This window comes from Taeniopygia guttata, chromosome 4 (assembly GCF_048771995.1).
Source record: "Taeniopygia guttata chromosome 4, bTaeGut7.mat, whole genome shotgun sequence".
In the NCBI taxonomy this organism is placed as follows: domain Eukaryota; kingdom Metazoa; phylum Chordata; class Aves; order Passeriformes; family Estrildidae; genus Taeniopygia; species Taeniopygia guttata.
In genome coordinates this window covers 22035281-22056986 of record NC_133028.1, presented here as the reverse complement: position 1 = coordinate 22056986, position 21706 = coordinate 22035281, and the positions used below count along the sequence as shown (strand labels likewise).

The following is a 21706-nucleotide window of genomic DNA, read 5'->3' as shown; positions in this document are numbered from 1 at the left end:
CTGCTAGCCCAAAGTGAGTCCTACACAAAGGAATAGGTATGACCCACAAAGCACATGCTATATAGTCATTGCTCAGACAAAACCTATATTTTCCTGGCAAGACTGAAACAGAAGGTGATGAATTAACAGCTTGGCCACTTGCCCAAATTCATAGTTCCTAGCAGGTCTGAGAATCAGACATCTATGCACAGGGCACAATGTTTGGGCTAAGGCATACACAGAATAAGGGATTTTGTGAAAGTAAAACCTGGAGAACAATATACTTGATGCAGAAGAGTCAGGTTTGAAGGAAAAAAAAATTATTTTGCTCATTTTAAAAAACAATCTTCACCAAGTTGTCCTGTATGGAAACAGTGATAAAAATAATTTTATCACTTTCTTCATTATTCCTTATTCCTGTTGCTTTTTAATTGGATCATAACATGAAATCCAGATAAGTAATATGGCTTGCATTGTGACACCTGGAGAAGATGCTTTCCTCATCATAAGAATTTTACATGTTATGGGAACAAATTTAGTTTATTCTGTGAGCAAAATAATAATACTATTTTTAATTATGTCAGGTATTGGTGATTTGAGTTCACATTAAATGCCTGGCTTGTTAGGGGCACCAATTGTTTCTAATCGGGTATTTCAGTGAATGCTGAGGCTGGGGTGTGCCTGGCTCAGGCAGTTATTTCTGAGACAATCTTGCTGCCTGTAATCTAGACCTGTTTAGACCTAGACACATGTGGAGATGTTTGAGAAAGATCAAGTATATGCACTAAAATTAGGAATCCTTCTAAAACAGTATAAACTATGTAATTCATCTTCCTTATCAGATTTTAATAGTGTCTTCTCTCTCAGATCAGAGACAGACTGAAATATATTAAAACACATAATGCACTTATTTTTCTTTTATCTTTGTTTTTGGAGAGGGGATGGTGGTGGTGGAGTAGGGTTTGTCTTTTCCCCCAGATTCACTGCTCAAGATGCTTCTCCTACACAAGGCTGCTTTTACATAACAAGTGTGGGAAAAATACCAGGATGTTTTTTTTTAACCTCATTGTTCCTGAATATTTGACATAAAGATTGGTCAGCAGAGAGTAGTAAAGCATAGTTACAGAGGACTTTGAAAATGGATAAAGAACCTTTTAAAACAGAAAAATATTCAAAACAATTATAAGTCACACTCAAAAAATTTCAAGCAATGACTCTGATACAATACTTAAATAAAGGCCCTTTTATGACTTTTTCTCTTACATGAATTCTTTTTGATTCAATGTGATTTCTTTGCTTTTGAATACAGCACTTTAATCTAAGTGTAAAGCATAAGATAATTTGATCTAGAGCTCTTTAGAGTGCAGGTGAACTTTTCCATTTGGTTATTTTAAACTAATTTCCTTCACAGACATTGAGTGATGATGGATGTCTAAGGGAATGATTACACACAACAATTTCATGAACAAGAGCAAAGAGCTCTTACATTATAATTACTCAGAACACGGCAGATCCAAAGTATTGACCACTGCATCAAGAAGGTCCAAATGTTACTAAAATGTGATAATGGTGAGATAGCAGTGAAATGCAGCTGCATTTCTGTAGTGTTATTCAATTGCTGATCTTGATTGCATTTGCAACCTTTATTAGTCTCTCAGTAAAACAATACTTGAAAATTATAGGAAAGGATTCATTGCCTTAAAAGACTTAGTTTGTCTGGTGTCAAGACAACTTAGTAATTTTTTTTCTTCCCCTAATCTTGTGCAAAAGAATGGGCTATGTTCACCAAAATTATCAATGAAGATTGCACTATCAGGTCTAATTTGCTGGAGTATCTTTTGCCTGTGGAGTTGTTCATGATACTGTATGCTAACACCAGGCTGACATTTCCAGCAGAACTCCTTGCTCCACTGAGCAAGGTGTGTCTCAGGTCACACTGCCATAAAGCAAATATCTGCTGCTTGTGTTGGAACTTTTTTATTGGTCAGTCTGACATATTGCCCTGTGACAAGAAAGTCACTGGGCTGGATTTTTAAAGAGTGTTAGTCTCTAGAGACAGATTTGGCTTTTGGGGCATTTGGAAGACTTGGGTTCACATTCTGTCTCCTACCCAGAGATGGGGGCTGATTTACCTGCTTGCTTCTCAAACCTGGCTTTCCCCCACATGGAAAATTTGGGTAGCTGTGTGCTCTGGGACAAATAGTTTCATTCTCCAGGAGGAAAGTCCAGCCACACTGATTTCTGTGGTGCCACTGTAAAGCTTTATTGTGGAAGGATGGCAGGGAAATGAAAGAAAGCTGAGGCTGTAATTTGATGGATACTGGGTGCTGGTAATTGGCTGTGAAAACAGAAAGCTGACCTTTCCCTGGCATCTATCTTTTTGCCCTTGGCTTTCCTCTGTTTTCTTAAACAGTCTTTGAGGTTTTTTTATCATCTGAACCATAGCAAATCCCTATGTTTTTACTCTATGTAAACAAAAAGAGAAGGTAATTAATGGGATAATTGCACTGAGTATAAGTTTTTAAACTATATTGGTAAATACCAGCTAGCCTTTTAGCAATCTGTGTGCATTCAGGCAAAGCAGTGCAAAACACTCCCAAGTGATTTTAATTTAAAAAGAGATGTTAAAAGACAAAAATTGGACACGGCATATGGTGGTATCTCTTCAGGCCTCTGGTAGCCTTCCATTCAGGGCTGATGGCTGTAGTTTTTGTTTAATTTACAATGAAAATGAAATCTTAAGGTATTCTTGGTGCTTATCCCTTTATCTATGTTTGTCCCTGAAATGGTGCCTGGCAGCTGCATCTGTATTATCTTTTCTGTGCAGACATTGCCTATTCACTACTAATGTTCAGTGGAGACATGCACACACTCTGACAACAAAATTCAGAGCTGATACCAAGCCATGCAACATCTGCTAAATTCATGTGGGGAAAGGGAATATAAAAACAAATACACAAAGGGCACAGCTCCTGAGATGGTAAATATTGTTTTTTCCATGCCACACCCAGACCAGAAATAGAGACAGAGGAGGCCTTTAACAAAGCTTGATTCAGGTTCCTGACAGCTGACAGCAACTGCTTGTTTTCCACTGAGCTGTAAGTGAATGAGAATGCCAACTTCAAAAGCATTAATTAGTCTGAGACTTAGGCTCCTTTTACTGTGAGTAGATCAGGAGTAGATGAGAAGAATAGGTCCATGGATATGTGTAGTGTTAAAGTCATATTAATACAACTGCTATCAAGCTTTCTTGCCATAAGAGGAAGAGTGGATAACGCTTTTTTTTTTTTTGGAGGTAATAAACTGCCTGTACAGTAGTGGAACAGTGTGGATTCACTGGCTGGGCAAGTGGAGCAGCTGGCAAGGAAGCCTGGAATGGCTGCAGGCTGCAGTCCCCAGGCTGGGAGCTGCCCAAGCACAGTGGGCCTGGGTCCTGGTGGGGGATTTCTGCACCAACTCGGCTGTGGGAAGCAGCACACAGCCCAGAATGGAGAGGAGGAAATTGCTGGGTGCCTGTGCCAGGGCACAGGTGGTGCTTCTGCATCCTAGGCTGTTGCACAAAGCTCAGGTGCTTAATAAGGCAGATAAAGCTGGGCACTCCCAGATCTACTGCTGACAAAACAGGGTTTCAAAGTGGCTGTGGGTTGAAGGGGGAAGTGAGTGTAAGACATATAGTCCAGTCTACACATACAGTCATTGCAATAAATTCAGTGGGGTGGGTAGGTAGTCAGGGGAGGAACAGACCTGCAGTCTGGTGGGCCCTCAGGACTTTGGTTCCATCTGGCTCATCTGGGTCACTCCCTGCCTCTCCTGCCCGAAAGCTGCTGTCAGATCTCTGCGTCAGAGTGTATCGTAGGAAGACATCAATGCTAACCTGCCTGGAAAAGGTCCTTAACATTCAGATGCCCCTGCTTGAGCATGGCAAATTGGGCAGATGTGAAATATATGTTTTGTTATGGTCTGGAGAGCTTCTGTCCAGTGCAGGCAAACCTGTGCTGATGCCATGCTGTTTCGGCTGGCAGCGCTGTGCTCGGTAGCACTGGCCCCATTTGCATCAGGTTATTTCTTTTCTCCTGTCCTCTGCTGGCAGTGTGAGGATTTGATACTGTTCCTACTGGAACCAGTGTGAGAAGAGTTCCCAAGGTGGACTTGATACTGAGAGGGTTTTTAGTCATTGGGTGTGTGTTATTCTTGATATGGGGTACACTTGTGCTTGTTATTCAGCCCCTTCAGAAAAGCAGATTACCTGCAATAGCAAGGCTTTGGACCTTGTTTGCACAAATTCATACAACTAACTGTTCTTTAATAGAAAAACATTGAAAAGCATTAAACTTATTAAAAAGCTGTAAGTGATGCAAAGTTGAGCCAGGTCAAGCTGGTAACATTAAAAAGAGTAAACCCCAAAGAGAAGGCTTACTCTTCCTCACTATCCTAAATGGAAAAGTAACTTGTGTGAATTAATAATAGAATATTCAACCAGAAATACTTTTCTAACCAGAAAACATCTGTGCCTTTGCAGCAAACATCTGTGATAAAAGTGAAAAAAAGGGAGTTAAATAAACTTGTATAAAAATGGCAGGCAGGAAAAAAGTCACACAGAAGAAAAAATAAACTTGGGCCTTTTATCCCCCTTCCTCCTGCTGTAAGTGATTAAATGTTTGGTCTCCATGCAACGTATTCTGTTCTTAATAAAATTTTAAAGTTCCTCCATATGTCTAAGTGAAAGTGACCCAGAGGAGAACTTACAGGAAAATTGCTGCTTCCCCTCCCTCCCCTTCCAGCAATCCCTTTTGACCTTTCTACAGTAACTCAATTATTTTGTCCATTTTGATATCAAACTTTCAATAGGTAAAATTGCATTGTGTTTTGTACCTGTTCTCCTTAGCAATACATCCTGCTTGCCAGCCCTGTTCTGTAGGTCAGCAAAAATCAACAATTTTCGTGCATCATTGCTTGGACATGAAGTTTTGACATCATGCTGGATTTGGACTCCAGCATGGTCAGGTGCTAAATGAGGTGCTCCTGGTTAAGGAGCGGTGGGATTTGGCCACCTGCTCTGGTTAGCTGTGCCCTCCCCACCATCACTGCTGTGTAGAAGGCATGGGGGCATACTCTGCTGACAGGTGATCATATATAATCCTCAGAAAGACAGGGTCTGAAGAAGAAATTTTAAGCTCCAAACAAATATTTATTGCCTGACTACATTTCATCACGTTTCAGTGGGTTGGGTGTTTCCCCCACCCCTGTCCCTTGTGAAACACTATCAGTGAAAGATGTAGACAATGCTGAGGCCATGTTTAACTAGATACAGTGCAAACACAGCAAAAGACCATCCCTTCCTGAAAGATGTGAAGAAAGGCTTTCTTTAGCTTTCATTCAGTAAAGTCTGAGAGCAAATACTTTTAGCAAGTTTGTTTCCTTGACTGTGGTTAGAGAAGGGCCTCAACACTCACAAATGTTTGCCTTGCACAGTGAACCACTTTTAACCAGGATTTCCAAGGAAGTAAGTAATTATTCCCTTCACTTGAAAATTTGCTCTGTCTTCCCACCTACCTAGAGCTGTGCAAAAATCAACTGGTTGATTTTCAGTATTAACCTTAAATATGGTACAAGTTCCCTGAAATCTGCAAACTGGAAGATCTGGATTGCCTTTTGATCAATGCTTGTCTTAGCTTTGGGGTAAGCAGAAAACTATCCTAAACTTCTGACAGTGTTTTGATTTTTATATTTACTTGGCTTTCCCCACAATTCTAGAGAAAAATTCTCCCTTAGGTTTCCAATTATCTCATTTTCCAAAAATCTCTCTCTTCTTTTGGTTGTGAGCAGGAAGTATTTGATTTGTGTCTTCCCTGTGAAACAACACTGCGTTTGATTCCATATTGATGTGACAAAGCAAGAAAATAGGTTTGTTTGTTTCATCAGAAAAGAATAAATGTAATAATTAGAGCAGTACAAATTTCTGCACCAAGAGGAAAATTGTGGACATAAAAAAAAATCTGAACTACTAGAGTGCTTGATAGCAAGTGCCTCATTTGTATTCCTTTCTTTAGGAAAGGAGTTAAGGAAGGCTCTCTCTCATTTAATTGCCACTCTCTTTTCAGTCACAGAGTAACTTCAGTGTGCATTGTACCTTCCACCCTACAAAGACACTTTGTGTAATTAATGTTCAACAAATTTAACTACTGAGTTACTAAGCTGGTTTACCATGATACATGCAACTTGTACAAACATTTCTTAGAAGAGACTGGCTATGGCAGGCTGCTTTTCTTGTTTTGGATGCAATGCTCTTCTCAGTGAAAGCCTGTGGTTGCCTGTTGATCTGGGAGCTACAGTGTTCCTCTCCCGAGATATAAATGTAGCTTAGTAAATAAGCCCCTTATCTGCCACAGTTTCTAAATAGATTTTTGTAAATAATATAGGCTCAGAAGTCAGTTATAGTAAGCTCAGAGCGGTTCTTTTGAAGCATAGTGGTTTATTGCTGCACTCCCATTCGCACAGTTGGGAGCTGCTCTTGTCAGAACGTTGGTACAGTGAGTTTGATTAAGAGACTTCCTGGCTCAGGCTGATCTAGGCTGTGCTCAGGTCTTAGCCCTCCTCAACATGAGACCTACTACATTTCAAGATGGGCAACCTGAAAGTGAATGACAATTTTTTGAAGTGCCGCTGGTAAACTTGTTTGGACTCAAATTTATTTTAAATACTGGTAAAGACATCCCCCTTTTTTTTCCCAAAGAAAGTTGAGAGCTTATCTGAAGCAAGTTGCTTCAGGTATTATTCTCCACTTCTTTTGGTATCTTCTAGCATTATGTGGAAACAAGAAAAAGAGATGTGTTTTATAGAATGAACTATGGAAAAATTACATTAGCAGCAATCAACACCCAACCATCGTAGAAAGAAAACAATAAACAACATTTGCTGCTTTTGAGTGGTGGGAATCCTAAGGCTGTGACAATCCTGTGATGCACTAGAGATCTTTAGTAAATTTGGATTCTGTAACTCTCTAGAATGCAGTCTTTAAATTCCTATAGAGGTATTAAAAATGGAGTATTTAGAACACTGTCTGAAAACAATTAGAGTTTAACAAAAATTGGGATGAGAAAAAGATCTTTGTGATAAAAATGCTAATGCTGTAGACTGGAAAACTCCTTCAGTGCAAGTAAAAAATATTAACTCCTGCAATATTGCCAGTAATTGTCAGTGAAACTTTATCGTGCCACGTGAAAATTGGTATCCTTTAATGCAATTTAACTTCTCAATTTAAAATAAACTGCTTTTAACTGACTTTCCTCTTACTCTGTATTTTGCAATTTTATTCTCCTTTTATGGAACACTGTAGTACTCCCCATCTGTCTTTCATTTGCTTGTAAGATTTTATTTTTAAATGTACCAAATTCTAGAAGGGGAATTTAGAAATCATGTAAGTTCATTGAGAAAGTCAAATATGTTAAAATACAGTGGGATTGGTGTGACTGAAACAATATGCAATTCATGATATAAGTAAGTTAGAAGAGTACTAAATCACTTCATTTCAGACATCAAAGACATATTAACTCCACCTTTACCCCACATACTCCAACTTAACCGTTTCAATAACTAAGAGATCTTTAAAAACATAGTTTTTTAAATAGGTTTGGCTTAAAAATTGTTGTCTTTGGATTTTCACTGAGCCAACTCTATTTCTGAGTGTAAAAACAATCCTGACTCTACAACAGGTGGAACAAGTGAAATCAGATGTTTTCAGTATAATATTTTTAGACTGTTTTGAAAGGTAGAAAAGACAGTACAAAATATGTTCTGTAAACAGTTTCTCTAGAAAGCACAATGTTAAAAGTTTAAAAGAACTTTTCCTACCTGTAGCATTTGTGTGGATCAGGAAGTGTAGCTTTTCCTGATTACAATCTTCCATGGCTTAGCTTGGCTTCTGCATTTGAATGTTAAATATGTAAGAATGCCTTGTTTAGCTTGGGAGTTTGCATGACCTCTTAATGAGACACTGTAGTTAGTGTCATTGGGTATTAAGGCATCATGTGACTGTAGATGAAAATAAAATCCTTTAAAGTTTGCATTTAATACTTCCTATAATCTGTAACCCTTTACCTGCAAGCTGGATAAAAACCTGATAGAACTCACCGTTTCTGGCCAGGGTTAGAAGAAGGAGAAGCGGAAGAGCACGTGCCACATAATTCCTTTCCTCCGGGACAGTCACAGCGACCACAACAATGCCCGAGCCTGTCAGTGTATTCATGCTGCCATTTGCATATTCTTTAAATTAAATCTCCCCATATCACAAATAGTGCTGGAGGGATTTGGCAGAAATTCCTCTGTTGCATGTTGCCTGGCAATGACATTTATTCCCCACTGTTTTGTGGGATTCTCTAAAGAGAAACTCAGCTCTGAGGTGTATTTGCAGGCATCGCCTCACATTTACCTTTGAAAGCTGCCGACTTTCCTGGAGTCATTTTGATTTGAGCGTGGTGTTTCCAGAAGTGATATGAAAGATGTTCTGTTGCCACAGCCAGTTGAGAGAGATTTCCTTGTACAGGAGGGGAGGTTTAAGTTAGGCAAGCACCTGGGTCATGTGTGATCTTTAAGGTATGTCGATGTACCTGGAAACTGTGAAACAACCTCCGGGAAAGACCTGGCACTAAGATTGCCCGTGTCGCAGCCGGGGGGGGTGCAAAGCAGGGCTAACAAAGCCTTCTCGATACCCTTAGGGTGTGGTTGTTGGTGTTTTGTTGGGTTTTTTTTTTGTGGGTTTTTTTTTTTGGTTTTTTTTTTTGGTTTTTTTTTTTTTTTTTTTTTGTGTTAAGCCTCATGGAAGCACTTAAATGAAGTTTGGCCGCTGCATGGAGTAGGCGTGCTGTTCCCACTCTAAATAATGCCGGATTTACAGTTGCCTCCCTGCCTTGCAGGGATTGCATCCTCGCCTTCCCTGTGGAAGGAGGATGTTGGATTAAAATCACCAAGGGCGTGCTTTGCCCTGCCGTACTTCCCCTCGTACCCTCCGCAGTCAGCGGCGGGCTGGGGCAGGCAGGTCCCGTGCCCGGAGCCGGGACTCGGATGTGCCGCCTGGCCCTAGCCTGCCGCTGCAGGAGCCAGCACACATAGGGGCAGAAACGTCATGTGCCAGCATATAAATGAATAAAAGCTGCTTTGGAAATTATTATTTTGAGCAGACAACTAAGTGATAACGTGAAGACCAAGCATCATTTGTAGTCTATAAGCTAGCGTGCTACAGAGCTCTGCAACAGGTCTTTGGCACATTTTAAATATTTTTCTCCTGCAAACCATTAGTTTTAGCTGAAAATGGACCTGAAGATCCAGGTTGTTTCTTAGTACAAAGCCTTCACTAAACTCTCCAAAGGCTTTCTGGTCAGTAAATAAAGGATTGTCATGCTAACATATCCCCAAGTTGTGAGGGAAGGTGATGGAGGCAGGAGATGCAGACAGTTTAGGGCTGCCCTGCAGCACGGATCTGCAGCTGTGAGCAGCCCTGTGCAGAGTGTGTGCTTGTACCAGCCTTATGGTCCTGCCCAGCCGGAGGTCACCCCATGGCCAACTCTGTGGTAATTTTATCATTGTTCTTATGGCTGCTGGGCTAATGAGGTGGGCTAACAGGTGGAAAAATGTCCAGTTGAAAAGCTCCGTTTTAAGCCAGGAGGCCACTCAGAGCAAACACAGTGAGGCTGCCTTCCCCCTTCTCCTTGGCATCCTTTTCAGACCCCTTCCACGGCTACTGTATTTTTTTGTCGTTCCACAGCTGTTCATTCTTGAGATTTCTCGAACCAGCACCCGGTATTCCTGTCGTAGCAGAGAAGTTCTGGCCCAGCCCCTGCAATCCCAACCGTGCTGTGCTTCTGAACGCTATAGCTTTCTGTGAGTATGTGCGAACCGCTGGGATTCTTTTGGGTTCATTGCCTGACAGGTTTTCACAGATGTGTCTTGCACGAAATGATCACTTGTCTCACCACATAGTGGTTGTTCAATAACACGGATGTGACATTTTTTCAAAGGAAAAGTAGTTGAGACATTCAGCCTTCAGCCCTCTTTTCCCTCTAATCTCATTCTTGTACCTTAGTCTACTGTTTTGGCTGTAGTTTTCTGGAGAACGTTCCTGCTGAGATAGAAGGCTGCCTCGAAAAACTGCAGCCTAAAAGGCTAACTTTATGACTTCATATGCTATTGTCAATGTGATATTACAGTGGGAAGTGCTGGGCAATTTACTAGCAAGCAATGGGATAATGTAGACAAATGGCAGCAAACTATCCAGTTGCTTTGCAGATGTTCTGTTTTCATCTGTGCTACAGCATGTCTGGATTTTTGCTTCATCTCTCACCTTGCAATTCTGTGTATATCACTTTAATATGCTAACTAGATCTATTTTAGTCTAGAAGCTTTCTCACATGCACTGAAATGCATGTGTAATCAGAGATGTAGTAGGAGAGCAGGCAGATGATTTTATTTATACAGTACTATGCGGTGAAAGCTCTGACAGTGGGAACATGTGAACACGCCTTAAATCCATTTTTGTATATTCCCTGCTGAGGCTGGAGAGGAGACCAGTGAGCTACCACCAAAGAGCAGGCACTGCAAATGGAGAGTGTACCATGGCTGGGAACACATGAGGGGCTTTGCTGAGTCGGGATGGGAGCTTCACCCACCCTGGCAAGCAGGGGCAGCATGGCTTGGGATGACAGACAGCAGAGGCAGGGAGAAGAGCTTGGTAGGGGCAGATTTTAACAATCACTTTGGGAAATGTGTGATTTTAAGAGCATATTATACTGGACTGGAAACATTCCATCACACTTTTCTGCTTATTGGCCTCTGTTTTCAAGTGAATTGAGCACTGTATAGCTTGTCCTTGATAGTGAAACCTTTCACAGGAGGGTGATGGTTCAAACTGCCCCTTCTGGAGAAACACATGATAAAAGGCCTCCTCCTGCCTTGTCTAGGATCGTGATGACTATTCCTGCAGCCTTTGACCTGCCTGTTGAAATTGAGATTATGAATTGGACTCACACTGAGAGAGCATCAGTTCATGTCATAAAAACCAGGAGACTAACTCCAAATTGCAAGGAATGGTGTTCTGTAACCAGGCTGGGAAAGTAAACCACAGGAAAAAAATGTAGCTCAGTGGTCTCCCTGCAGCCATGTGGTGCTCTAGGAAGAGTAATGTCCATAAGAGGCTACAGGAACCTGAAGTAGGTTATATTTGTAGCATAAATACTTTATAATGATTCTTAGTAACAAACCCTTGTTCATGAAACCTATCCAGAGGCCCTAGTCCACACATGGATGACTACAAAATTAATTTTACGATTTATTGAAAAATGCATTAAAAAAGTATGACAAAGAAATAAAAAACAGATTAGAAATAAAAAAAATAGAAGAAATAAAAATAGATTTCAGAAGTCTGTCCTTTTACAGTCTTAATATTTATATTGAAAGAGGTATTTTTAAATCTTTAATCAACAAAATGAAATAATGCAGATTGTTGTTAACAACTTTAGGGAAGTGCGGCAGAGGACCCATTTTATAACGTATTATACAGACACATTAATAGTTTTTGACAAAGAGCAAACTCTAAGAATTTTAAGCTGAAACAGTCCCCTCTGCACACAAACACCATTCCAGCAACCAATATTTGCTTTAAATTCTCATTGCAAAATTGCCAATACTTTTGTTTCTGAGGTAAAGGGCTTGAGTGTGCATCATGGAAAAATCAGGGCCGGGGAGCCACTGAAACCTGAATGCTTCTGAATGCAAACTTTTCCAAGGCTACAAGTTAACCCACATTTTGATGTTATCTGATAATAATGTGAAAAAAAAGTCAAATGGCCACAGGCCATTTGAAATGAAGTCACGGGCCATGCATTCCCCAGCTGTGGTGCAAAGGAAATGACTGATAAAAATATTTTTTCTAGCTGACCTCTGGCTTACCTTTGTCTGCCTAAGAATTTCCGGCTAATTCCCTGTTAAAGCTTTCTTGCAGCTACAGCCTATTCCTAGAATCTTCTGTGTCAAAAAATACAGTCTCCACCTGAGCTTGTTTATAAATGCACTTTATCTAAAAGATAAATTAAAGCTTTGTTCTAGAGACATGAATAGTGCTTATTAACAAAAAGTAAATGGCACTATTTCTATGTAGGGGTAGAACAGCACTTGGTATTTGAATGGCTCATTGCTGGAGGAAATATTTTGTCTCAGTACCACTGGATACACATACTTGGGGACAGATTTGTGAAGGGCTGTGGAGTAGTCGCTCTTGCAGTAGCAAGTTATCAGCAGCCTGCAGCCATTCAGAACCCTGTGTCTGCTGTATAGGCTCAGTGTGAGGAGTCTGGCCCCTGAGAAATTGATTCAGAAAGCTGGCAAGCTGAATGAGATAGGTTAGGCACAAGGTGTGATTCTGTGGGGTGGCCTATCCAAGGCTAGGAGTTGGACTTAATGATCACTGAGGGTCCCATCCAACTCAGAATATTCTGTGGTTCTGTGATTACATCACAGGATGTAATGTAATTACAAATCAGCCATTCTCCTGGCAGACAGAGGATGTATTTTACCCTTCCAAGGTAATGAAAGAACTCACTTTCCAGTATTACATTGCTTATGGACAGGGAGTTCAGGGCCAAAATGCGCAAGTCATGCACTGTGTTTGAAAGAAGGTGGAAGGTGCCTCTTTTGGGACAGGATCCTGGGAACTGTGGTGCCTCTTCCCATAGCTTCACAGGTCTGAATCAGAGTGGGGTTTCAGGTCCCTTTTTTTTGTGCTTTTACTGGGTTGATGACAACAGCCTTCATGTCTGTTGATTTGCATACTGTCAGTATGCAATCTAGTCATAAATGTTATCTAAGAATGGTAAAATTTAATGGCAAATCTCATTGTATTCTGAACACTTGCTTTAGTTAGCTGCCATGGATAAAATACTGGAATTTTTCCTTATCAATATTGTCCTTAAACATTATTTATGTACAGGCCAAAGGAAGCTGTGAAGGCCATATGTCCCTCTGCCTGAGTGGAATTTCCATGAAATTAATGGACACATACAAGTCTGCTTCCACAGTTTATTAGTACAAACAATGCATACACAAGACTGTATATTTGTTTGAAGACTGCAATAGATTTCTAGTTTAACAACTCTGTAACAAAATTTAACTAAATTTGACATTTATGAAAATATAAATCTCTGATTGGGTAGGTTCTCCCAACAATACAAAGTTTACATAAAAACATTCAATATGATCTATTAGTTGCAAACCAGTTAGGAAAAATCATTCAAGTCACTTAATATACTATATTGGCTTGTACATTGAACATTCACACACTACATTAAGTTCTAGCTTAGCATTCATTTCTTGGAAATTTGTGATATGGAATTCTGATTTTAAAAATAAGATTATTCTGTTTAAATAATTTGAAAATACTTCCATGGGTGTGCCAACTTTAAGATATGTTTGTAGGGGAAAATTTTCTTACGCTTTCAGATGTAGTCCGGTATATTTTTTACTTAGGAAAATGTAAATTTTTTTTACAGCATTTGTCATTATTTCACAATTTCTGCCTTGAAACTGGTAAAACTGTACAAAAGGCTCAGAACAGTTTCTAAAGCAGAAAGTGAAGGCTATATGTGTGTGAGAGTAAGAAAAACCCATTACAAACTGGACTAAGAAGGGACCTGTTAACAGCCTTTACATTTAGTCGAATATTTCAGCAGATACACAGTCTCAGAGTGTTTGGTCGTTTCATCTGTATTTATCATGGGAAAGAAGAGAAACAATACTAAGGCAAATGTTATAAGGACTAATACATGGCATGTCTGAAAACTACCAGGATTACTTTGGAGACATAGGAGATACTTTAGACTTTCTTACAACAAAATGGACAGCAATCTTTTAACATAAAGAAATTAATGTCTTTAAGTGTTCATCAGTAACGTCCCTTGTCTTTGAAAAATTTTCATTATGACCTATACTAATACACACTATGAAGACGAAACATTTCCCCAAACCAAAAATAAAGCCCCAATCCCTATACTTCCTTTAGTTCAGGACTTTTATAATTTTTATCACAATACAGAAACCTGAAATCCCTGCATGCAATTAAAAAAAAAAAAAAGCCTTCATTCTGTTCATGGAGGTGAACAAATACTTGTTGCCTCACATGCTGACATTTTAGCAGCTGAATGGCATCTGCTCCTTTCAGCCCAAAGATTAAACCCAATTAAAAAGAAAAATAAAAGTAGATATTTTTAAAATGATGATGGAATGTATCAAGTGTTCCAGGTTGGCAGGTGACATCTTGTCATTGCACCATCAAGCAGAAAACCACATTTTTGCAAGTGGGTATAAAGTTGACTGTTAGCTATAGACCCGTCTAGGTGACTTGGAATACAAAACAGTGGTCTGACTTCTCACCAATCACTTAGAGCTTTAGCTCTAGTTAAAACAGTCTGTCAACCACAAATACGATCACCTAACTTCTGTAATAGCATAACAATTTTGAGATAGTATTGCTAGAAATTTTTAATCAAGGCCCTGGTGAAATTCTGGACTAAACCTTGTATTCCGAAATTAAAAAAAAAACCCTGCAGCCCATTTGCTTTATGTTTGCTTTTATGTTTACAGAAATGTAAGACAGGAAAAAAACAGCTGGTCTGCCCTCTGCTGTTTATATCTGTCTTCCAAGAAACGCACTGATTTTTTTTTACATGAATTCAGAAAACATACCTAAGCAAGTGTACTATTCAGATAAGCTCACCCAGATGGTTACTCAGTTGTCAGATGCAAAACTATGTCTGCAATCTATGGCTGAGCACACTTTCTCATAGCAGTAGCTGTGTCTTTTGGTTGGTGTTGCTTCACTCACCTCAGCCTCTGTAACTGTAATGGGGCTATCCCTTGCAAATACTTCTGTTGATTCCCTCCAAATGCAGTCTGCAGTCACTTTGAAACTATAATTGTGACACTTTGGCCTAATCACTTGTGTTGCATTGTTGAAAATCTGACGGCTGTTTGAAGTAGCAATTTTGATTTTCAGTGCAGCATCAACTCGATCCACTACAGTGTATGTACCTATACTTCCATCATCAAATCCAATAATAATGTTTAAATGTCTCTGTGAGAGTGCAAGAAAAGTGGGAGTTTTATAAAGAGAACAGGCACCGATGTTTTTGCCATCTGCTAGCCTCATTACAATTAAACTAGAGACTGCACCATTGTCATCATCTTCTTCCCCACGGCAACAAATGTACACCAGGTAGCGGCCATCTCGAGACAGCCTCTGCCGCCAGATGACACCCGGAGCGTGAACCACACGAAGTTTTCCACTGTGTAAATCAAGAACATTGATGTTCTCATCACCACGGGTTATAATTCCTAGCTTCCCATTTGGAGATATTTCAAAGTCTTCCAATTTTTTTAAGAAATTGGCAGGCAATTGTACCCGTCTGCAGATGACTTCCTCTGTTAGGCTCCAGATGTTCACACTTTCAGTAGATGTTATAAATACTATAATATCTGGGCAGTCTGGTATCAACTTAATATCCACAATGCTTGCACCATCATCACAGCAAAACTTCTTTGTTATACTGCCTGTCCAGAGACTCACTGCCAACACTTTGTTCTTGGCCATTCCAACTACAAATGTATTTGCAGTTGTTATAAATGCATTCTGTAAGGCAACTAGAATATTGCAAACCCTATGTCCTGTAGCCAGTCGCCAAACTCTGGATGCATTTTGCTCGCAGAGAGAGACTACAAACTGATCATTATGAGTAATCATTAGCTCTGAGATTTTTTGTCCATTAATGCGAAAGATATTTTCACCGCTAACCGTGTGCCATACATACTGGCTGCATTTATCATCTGATGTAACCATTATCTCTCCAGAAGAGGTCAACACACAGTTTTCAACAATACCTTCATGCTTGAACACAGCTTCAATAAATCCAGTGCTGAAGTTCCACTTATGGACAGAATCTGATCCATCCAACGTGTATATTAATTCGCCTCTGGCTGGCAACACCAGTCTTTGGATGGGTTTGCCAGATTTGTCAATATTGGACATAGCAGTTATGATGTCTATATCCCAGATAGAAAGGACACCACTGGTGGATAAGGATAGCAGCATGTTATGATGATTTGATTTAATTAGCCTGACTATAGTTCCTGAGATTTCCTGCAAGCTTGCCATACACTGTCCAGTATCTCTTCTCCAAACAAAAATGGCTGAGGTATTTTCCATTGAGGCAATTATACAGTTGCCATTTTTGGACAACACAGCAGATATAAAGCGCTCATTGTGTTTAGCTCTAAACTTTTCAGCCACCTTCCACACATGAGTATCAAGAAGTTCAATGCTGAGAGCCTTACAAATTAAAATTGCACTTTGGTCTTCAGAGAGCTCTATGCTGACAACTTCGCTGTCTTCTCTTCTGCAGTCAAAGTCATCTGTAAGCTGGGGTTTTGCAATTTCCTCTGTATTCCAAACAGAGAGGCTACCCTCACTGTCCACCATCACCATTTCTTGGGCTGTGTCCAAAATGAGAAGGAATTTCACAAATCCACTTGAAAATTCAGAGGTCACAGTGGTCAGCTTCTCTCCACTGCCCAAATGGAAAATGGTTGCAGTGTTCAAATACTGCCCGCAGAATGCATAAACTCCATCTGGAGAGCACTGCACGCAGGTCACTTCGTACCAGCAGTGGAACTGATAGAGAGGCCAACCGTAAAGCAGATCTATTACAGTAACATCTTTACTGGCCTCCAGCCAAGCAAGCGCATGGTTGACTGATAATGTAAATCCATTTATAAAACTGGAGTCCCCTGCAATTCCACAGTGTTTTGACCCCCTAATTTCCACCTCAGAAAGAAGACAGGAATTTATGTTATCATAAATCAGAAGAGTGTTGTTTGTTGTAGCTACTACAAGATACTTTTCATCATTAGTAAGCTTCATCCCTAAGATAACAGATGGTGCTGTTGTAATTTGCCTTAGTAACTGGCGGGTTTCTACATCCCAAGTGCTAATGGAGCCATTTTCTAGAGCAGCAATGATTGTGCTGGGATTAAATGTAGGCAAAATCTCAGTGACATGCATGCAGCTGGATGACAGCGGCAGGCGCTCAGGGCTGTAAGTCACATCCATGGAGGAATGCAAAGGGACAATAGAGCAGTACTTGGGTCCATCCTTGTCACATTCTAGAAGGAGATGTCTGAGTTTGGGCAATGAACTTACTACTGGGAGAAGTCTCTGCTGCAATTCAGCGGAGAGTGAACCTGGGTATTTTACTACTTTGAACTTTATACTGCGGAGGGTACTGGCCAGAAATTTCAGCTCCTTTTCTTGAGAGTAAGTGTAAGCTAATTCTATGTCAGAAAGTGCTTTATCAAACTGCCCTATTCTAATCATGGTGTACAGCCAGCTGAAGTTCATGATGACTCCATACAGAAGATCATCAGTTCTTCCACACCTTGTTAAGTGATGAATAAGCTCTGTCATTTTTCTGTGATTAATAAAAAAGATATCAGGTTCCAATGGGTTACACTGAAAGACCCAAGGCTGATCTGGTGCCTGCCTGTCAAAAGCTGCCTGATCCATGCAGTGTTTCTCATCCTCATTCAGGCCTCTGCTGTCACGGTCAGGACACCCACTCAGATACTGGTCATTGCTGTAAAAAGGTTTTCTTCGTCCACCTGACCAAACACCAAGGAAATACTCTGCCATGACCGTGTGCATTTCACGCAAGTCTTCTTCATTGTGCAGATACAATTTCTGGGCAATTAGTTGCAAGTGCCTATTTGCCCAAAGAAGCAGCGTTACATTTTTCACCTGTCGCTCTATTAAATACCCCTGTAAGCCCTCCTTAAGTCTTGCAATGTATATATATGGAATTCTCAATGGGTTACTTTCTCTGACTCTCTCATTCAGTTCATACATAACACTGTTGTCAAGGGCTAAAATATCCTCCAGTTCCATTTCACTCAGGCCAGATTTGGACATAGTGATGTAGCCAAGTGCTCTGGACAATAGTCTTGACCCACACTTGTTTTCCAGTGACCAAAACAACTGCTCTATGCTTTCATGGACAGTAACACAGAGCGAGGACTCATCCACATCCTTGTGAGATCTCCAGTGCCTGACCTCTCTGAAGGTTAAGTTCACAAACATAGGCAGTGTGCACTTGGAAAATGCCTCATTGACATAGATTTGTTGCCCTGATGTCACTTTCCTTTTAACTCGCAGCAGCTGATGTTTCAGTACTTGACTACACATCTTTCTGTCCCTTGCGGTCAACTCAATATAGTTGCTTTCTTCATGAATAAGGCACCTCAGTTTTTGCAGGATCCCATGCTTGTTTGGCAGTGTTGACAAAATTATCCGTACTGAACGTGGAAGGTGAATGGGAAGCCACCAGAGCTTTCTACCATCATCACTATCTGTTAGCTGTTCTAAAGCATCAAATATAATCACCAGCGGCCTGTGAAATGAAGACTCATTCAAGAGATTTATGAACAAGTCCCGAAGGTCATGAATCTTTTTTGGGTAACTTTGTACAAGGCAGCGATAGTTGACTGCTAGTTGTTCACAAATGCTTTGAAGTATATTCTTCAGATCTGTACTTGTTTCAGTAGATCCCAAAAATCTTATAACTACCACGGGGTCAGAATCTGGTCCCATCTCTTCTTGCAACCAGGAATAGGCCTAGAATATAGAGCATAATTTAGTTTATATCTCCAGGAAGCATAGTAACAGAGTTTATTAATAGTGATAGTCTATATATGAATAAACATTTAAAAATATTACTGGTTGAATAGAAGTACTTTCACTGTCAGAGTTCAAGGTGGGTGCACTGAATGAAATGCAAATTGTGTATCATCTTTGTTCAGCAAAAAAAGGCTTACATCAAAGAGGACATGACTAGAATGTACTCCATTAAATCCCAGGATACTCTTCACAAAATCTGAGTCTCACCTCTGAAAGTGTGAGAGTCTCTTATAAATAGACTTCCTTAGACACTACACAATGTCATCCTTGGTCAGCCACACCAACCTACCACCTAAACCTGTTTAGCATTGATTCTGACTGAGTATAAAGACACGTCTCTAGAGTACATGGATCAGAGTACAGATCCCTGGCCCATAGAACTACACTTTGCCCTGGTGTACCTGTGACTTTTACTCTAAAACACTGCCACAAAAAGGGAAAAGTATCTCCCTCTTGAAGTTTTCTTGGTTAGAGCACTCCAAGCCAGTGAGGAATGTAGCTTCTTTTAATCTTCCCAGTCTGTGTAGGCTAACACACTTGGTTCTACACCTCTTCACCTCACTTTATGTTATTTTACAATATTTTAAAAGAAAAGCAGAACCAGAATCTCTAGGCTGACTTAGATATGAAATGAGATCTTGAGTCGCAACTCCCAATTTCATATATGCAGCTAATGTGACTCCACAGGAGTAGATACAGGGATTTTAAACAGTATCATTCCCTTCTTCATTTCCTTCTGGCTGATATGGCTGTTTCTCACCTCACTGTGCTAAATTCTCTGACCATCCTGCTGGGATCTCAAAGTTGTGACTGTCATCTGTAGAATTAGGTCTGGTGATGCCAGCTTGGTCTTTTTCTGCATCTTGTCCCGCCTTACACAAAGTGTTTCATTAATTTCCCTGTAGTACTCAGCTCAATGACTTAAATAGCATACACCAGATAAATAAGTATGGATATTTTTGCAGCTTATTACATATAGATTTGTAGCCAGTGTATTAGAGTAATTCTGGAATGGTTTCTTATGAGAACATGAGATGGCATGACTTAGAAAGTCATGACTTAGAAAGACTAAAACCAAAATAAGATGTTTAGATGGCTGCGGATTCATAAGGCCTCAGAGGAACAAGAAGGAAAGAGAAAATTCTAAAATATACATTGTTAATTCAAATTATATTGATTCCTATTAGATTTCTAAGAGCTTTGATAAACTATATTTGTTTTGGCTAAGTACATGATACAGATACGCTATTATTGAAAGGTAATATTTTTCTGCATATGTGTAGATTAATATGATATTTATATATCTAGGGCTGATAGATCTGTTGAGAAAAGAAAGAATTAAACTGAGTTGGCCTTTACACACAATAATGCTCTCAACATGACCTTATGATGTAAGGTACTTATTTACCTTCTTTGCTGCTTCAGCTAACAGAAGAGTCTTCCCTGTGCATGGTCCTCCATATATGATAAGAGGGTTAATGTGTCCTATTTTTCTAGGTAAAACATATTTGTGAACGATGTTTAATGCCTCACATCTATATTCATAAAAAGTGGAGTACGTTTTACATAGTGACGAGTGTTGAAGAACTTCATCGTACAGCATGTCTGTCTCCGTGTCAAAGTTCTGCTGCACTGTAGCTTGGATTATATCAATCATGTCTTCATAGAACTGTTTACCAAGTCCTTCAATGTAATGGCTCTCCACTTCTTGGGAGTAACCCAGTTTCATGTCACAGTGGGTGACAGATGTGTATACTCTCAGATTGGATGATGCGACAATGGTAGGAATGAATTCATCCCTGAGCTTGATCAGTTTCTCAAGGGCTTCAGGATCTCGTAGAAACTTCCCAGCTTTATGTACCACATCCATGTATTTTCCCATCTCTGGAATTTTAACGAAACGCTCAATGTTGGCAATTTTCCGGATGTAGCAAACACACTTCTTTAGGAAAGCTGGTGTTTGTTTACCCAAGGCAAAATCAAGTTCATCTTCAATAGCTGGGGATGAAAAGAGAACACAGAGTCTCGGTCAACTTTTCTTTATAAAAAGTTCAAGAACATGTCCCACCCTCAACAGGCAGACTAGATTGCATTTGTTCTCTGTAAAAACCCCCCAAAAACCAGAGTATTTGTTGGGTGCTTTTGTATGGGTTTTAGTCTCAAGCAAGCACAACTAATCTTTTTGTTCCCTTTAATTATATGAGAAATGCCAATAGAAATATATTTTCATGTTTGTGGAAAGGTTGACAGAAAAGACAATACATAGAAATTGTTAGTGTGAACTTTACCAGAGGAAAGATATCTCTTTGCTTGGCTGTGTTTCATTTTTCCTTTCTCATACAGCAATTTCACAGCAGTCTTAAAAATGTTCTTAATCTCTTCTGATATATCTTGCCATTTGTTCTCATTCATTGAATTTGAAGAAGATTCCATCTTTTAAAAATATCCATAGTTAAAAACTAGGTACATACATATACAATTTCAGAAAGTAGAAGTCTAATATTCAAGGCCAAAAATAACATGGTAAGAGAGAAACACATACACTAACAAACATAAATAAAAGTTAAACATTTTATACTGCAGATGATCATATTGTATTCCACTTAAGAATTTGAAGAATTAGATCCTTGAAGTACTTTCTAAATCTATAGTGTAGGCAGTTAATACAATATTTTTGAAGAAGGCAAATAATACCTGTATAGAAAGAGGGGTTTGAGAACCAAGACTGAAATAATGATAATAAAGCAGCAGCAATACTGCTAAAATTATGGCTCCTTTAATGAGACGAAATAATGATAATAATATAAACTTGAATCTCAAAACTGAAAATGAGGTTCCTGGCACCTGTAATTAGGTGCCTCTATTAGCTACCATATTTTAAAAATACAGGATTATATGTGACATTACCTTCATTCATTCAGTGCTATAGTAACACTAAACTGTCATCAGAGAGGAACTCTA

General features: G+C 39.7%; 3 protein-coding genes across 21 annotated transcripts in view; 1 reads left to right on the top strand and 2 right to left on the bottom strand.

Moving 5' to 3' along the window:
- PGCKA1 (PDCD10 and GCKIII kinases associated 1) overlaps positions 1-8573 on the bottom strand; it is a 41831-nt gene extending 33258 nt beyond the window's left edge. For 8 of the 13 annotated variants that reach the window (XM_072928065.1, XM_072928069.1, XM_072928073.1 and 5 more), the window contains exons 1-2: positions 8110-8401; positions 7831-8010 (exon numbers count right to left, since the gene is read on the bottom strand). Coding sequence is in view for 2 of the 13 variants with exons in the window: in XM_072928063.1 (XP_072784164.1) it covers positions 7831-7885 (55 nt within the window). In the remaining 11 variants the exon portion in view is untranslated. The other 5 variants (XM_030270899.4, XM_072928071.1, XM_072928075.1 and 2 more) reach the window with 3 other exon arrangements.
- The window catches only part of RELL1 (RELT like 1), a 127788-nt gene that overhangs the window by 65070 nt on the left and 41012 nt on the right, over positions 1-21706 (top strand). For 3 of the 4 annotated variants that reach the window (XR_012055564.1, XR_012055563.1, XR_012055562.1), the window contains exon 8: positions 9740-9855. The exons of the other annotated variant lie outside the window; for it this stretch is intronic. The gene's annotated coding sequence lies outside the window, so the exon portion shown is untranslated. The remainder of the gene's footprint in view (positions 1-9739; positions 9856-21706) is intronic. 4 annotated transcript variants of the gene reach the window in all.
- The window catches only part of NWD2 (NACHT and WD repeat domain containing 2), a 51923-nt gene continuing 43247 nt past the window's right edge, over positions 13031-21706 (bottom strand). For all 4 annotated transcript variants that reach the window (XM_041715694.2, XM_030270895.4, XM_041715695.2 and 1 more), the window contains exons 5-7: positions 21034-21178; positions 20154-20743; positions 13031-18682 (exon numbers count right to left, since the gene is read on the bottom strand). In XM_041715694.2, the coding sequence (XP_041571628.2) occupies positions 14750-18682; positions 20154-20743; positions 21034-21178 (4668 nt within the window). In that variant the 3' untranslated portion in view covers positions 13031-14749. The remainder of the gene's footprint in view (positions 18683-20153; positions 20744-21033; positions 21179-21706) is intronic.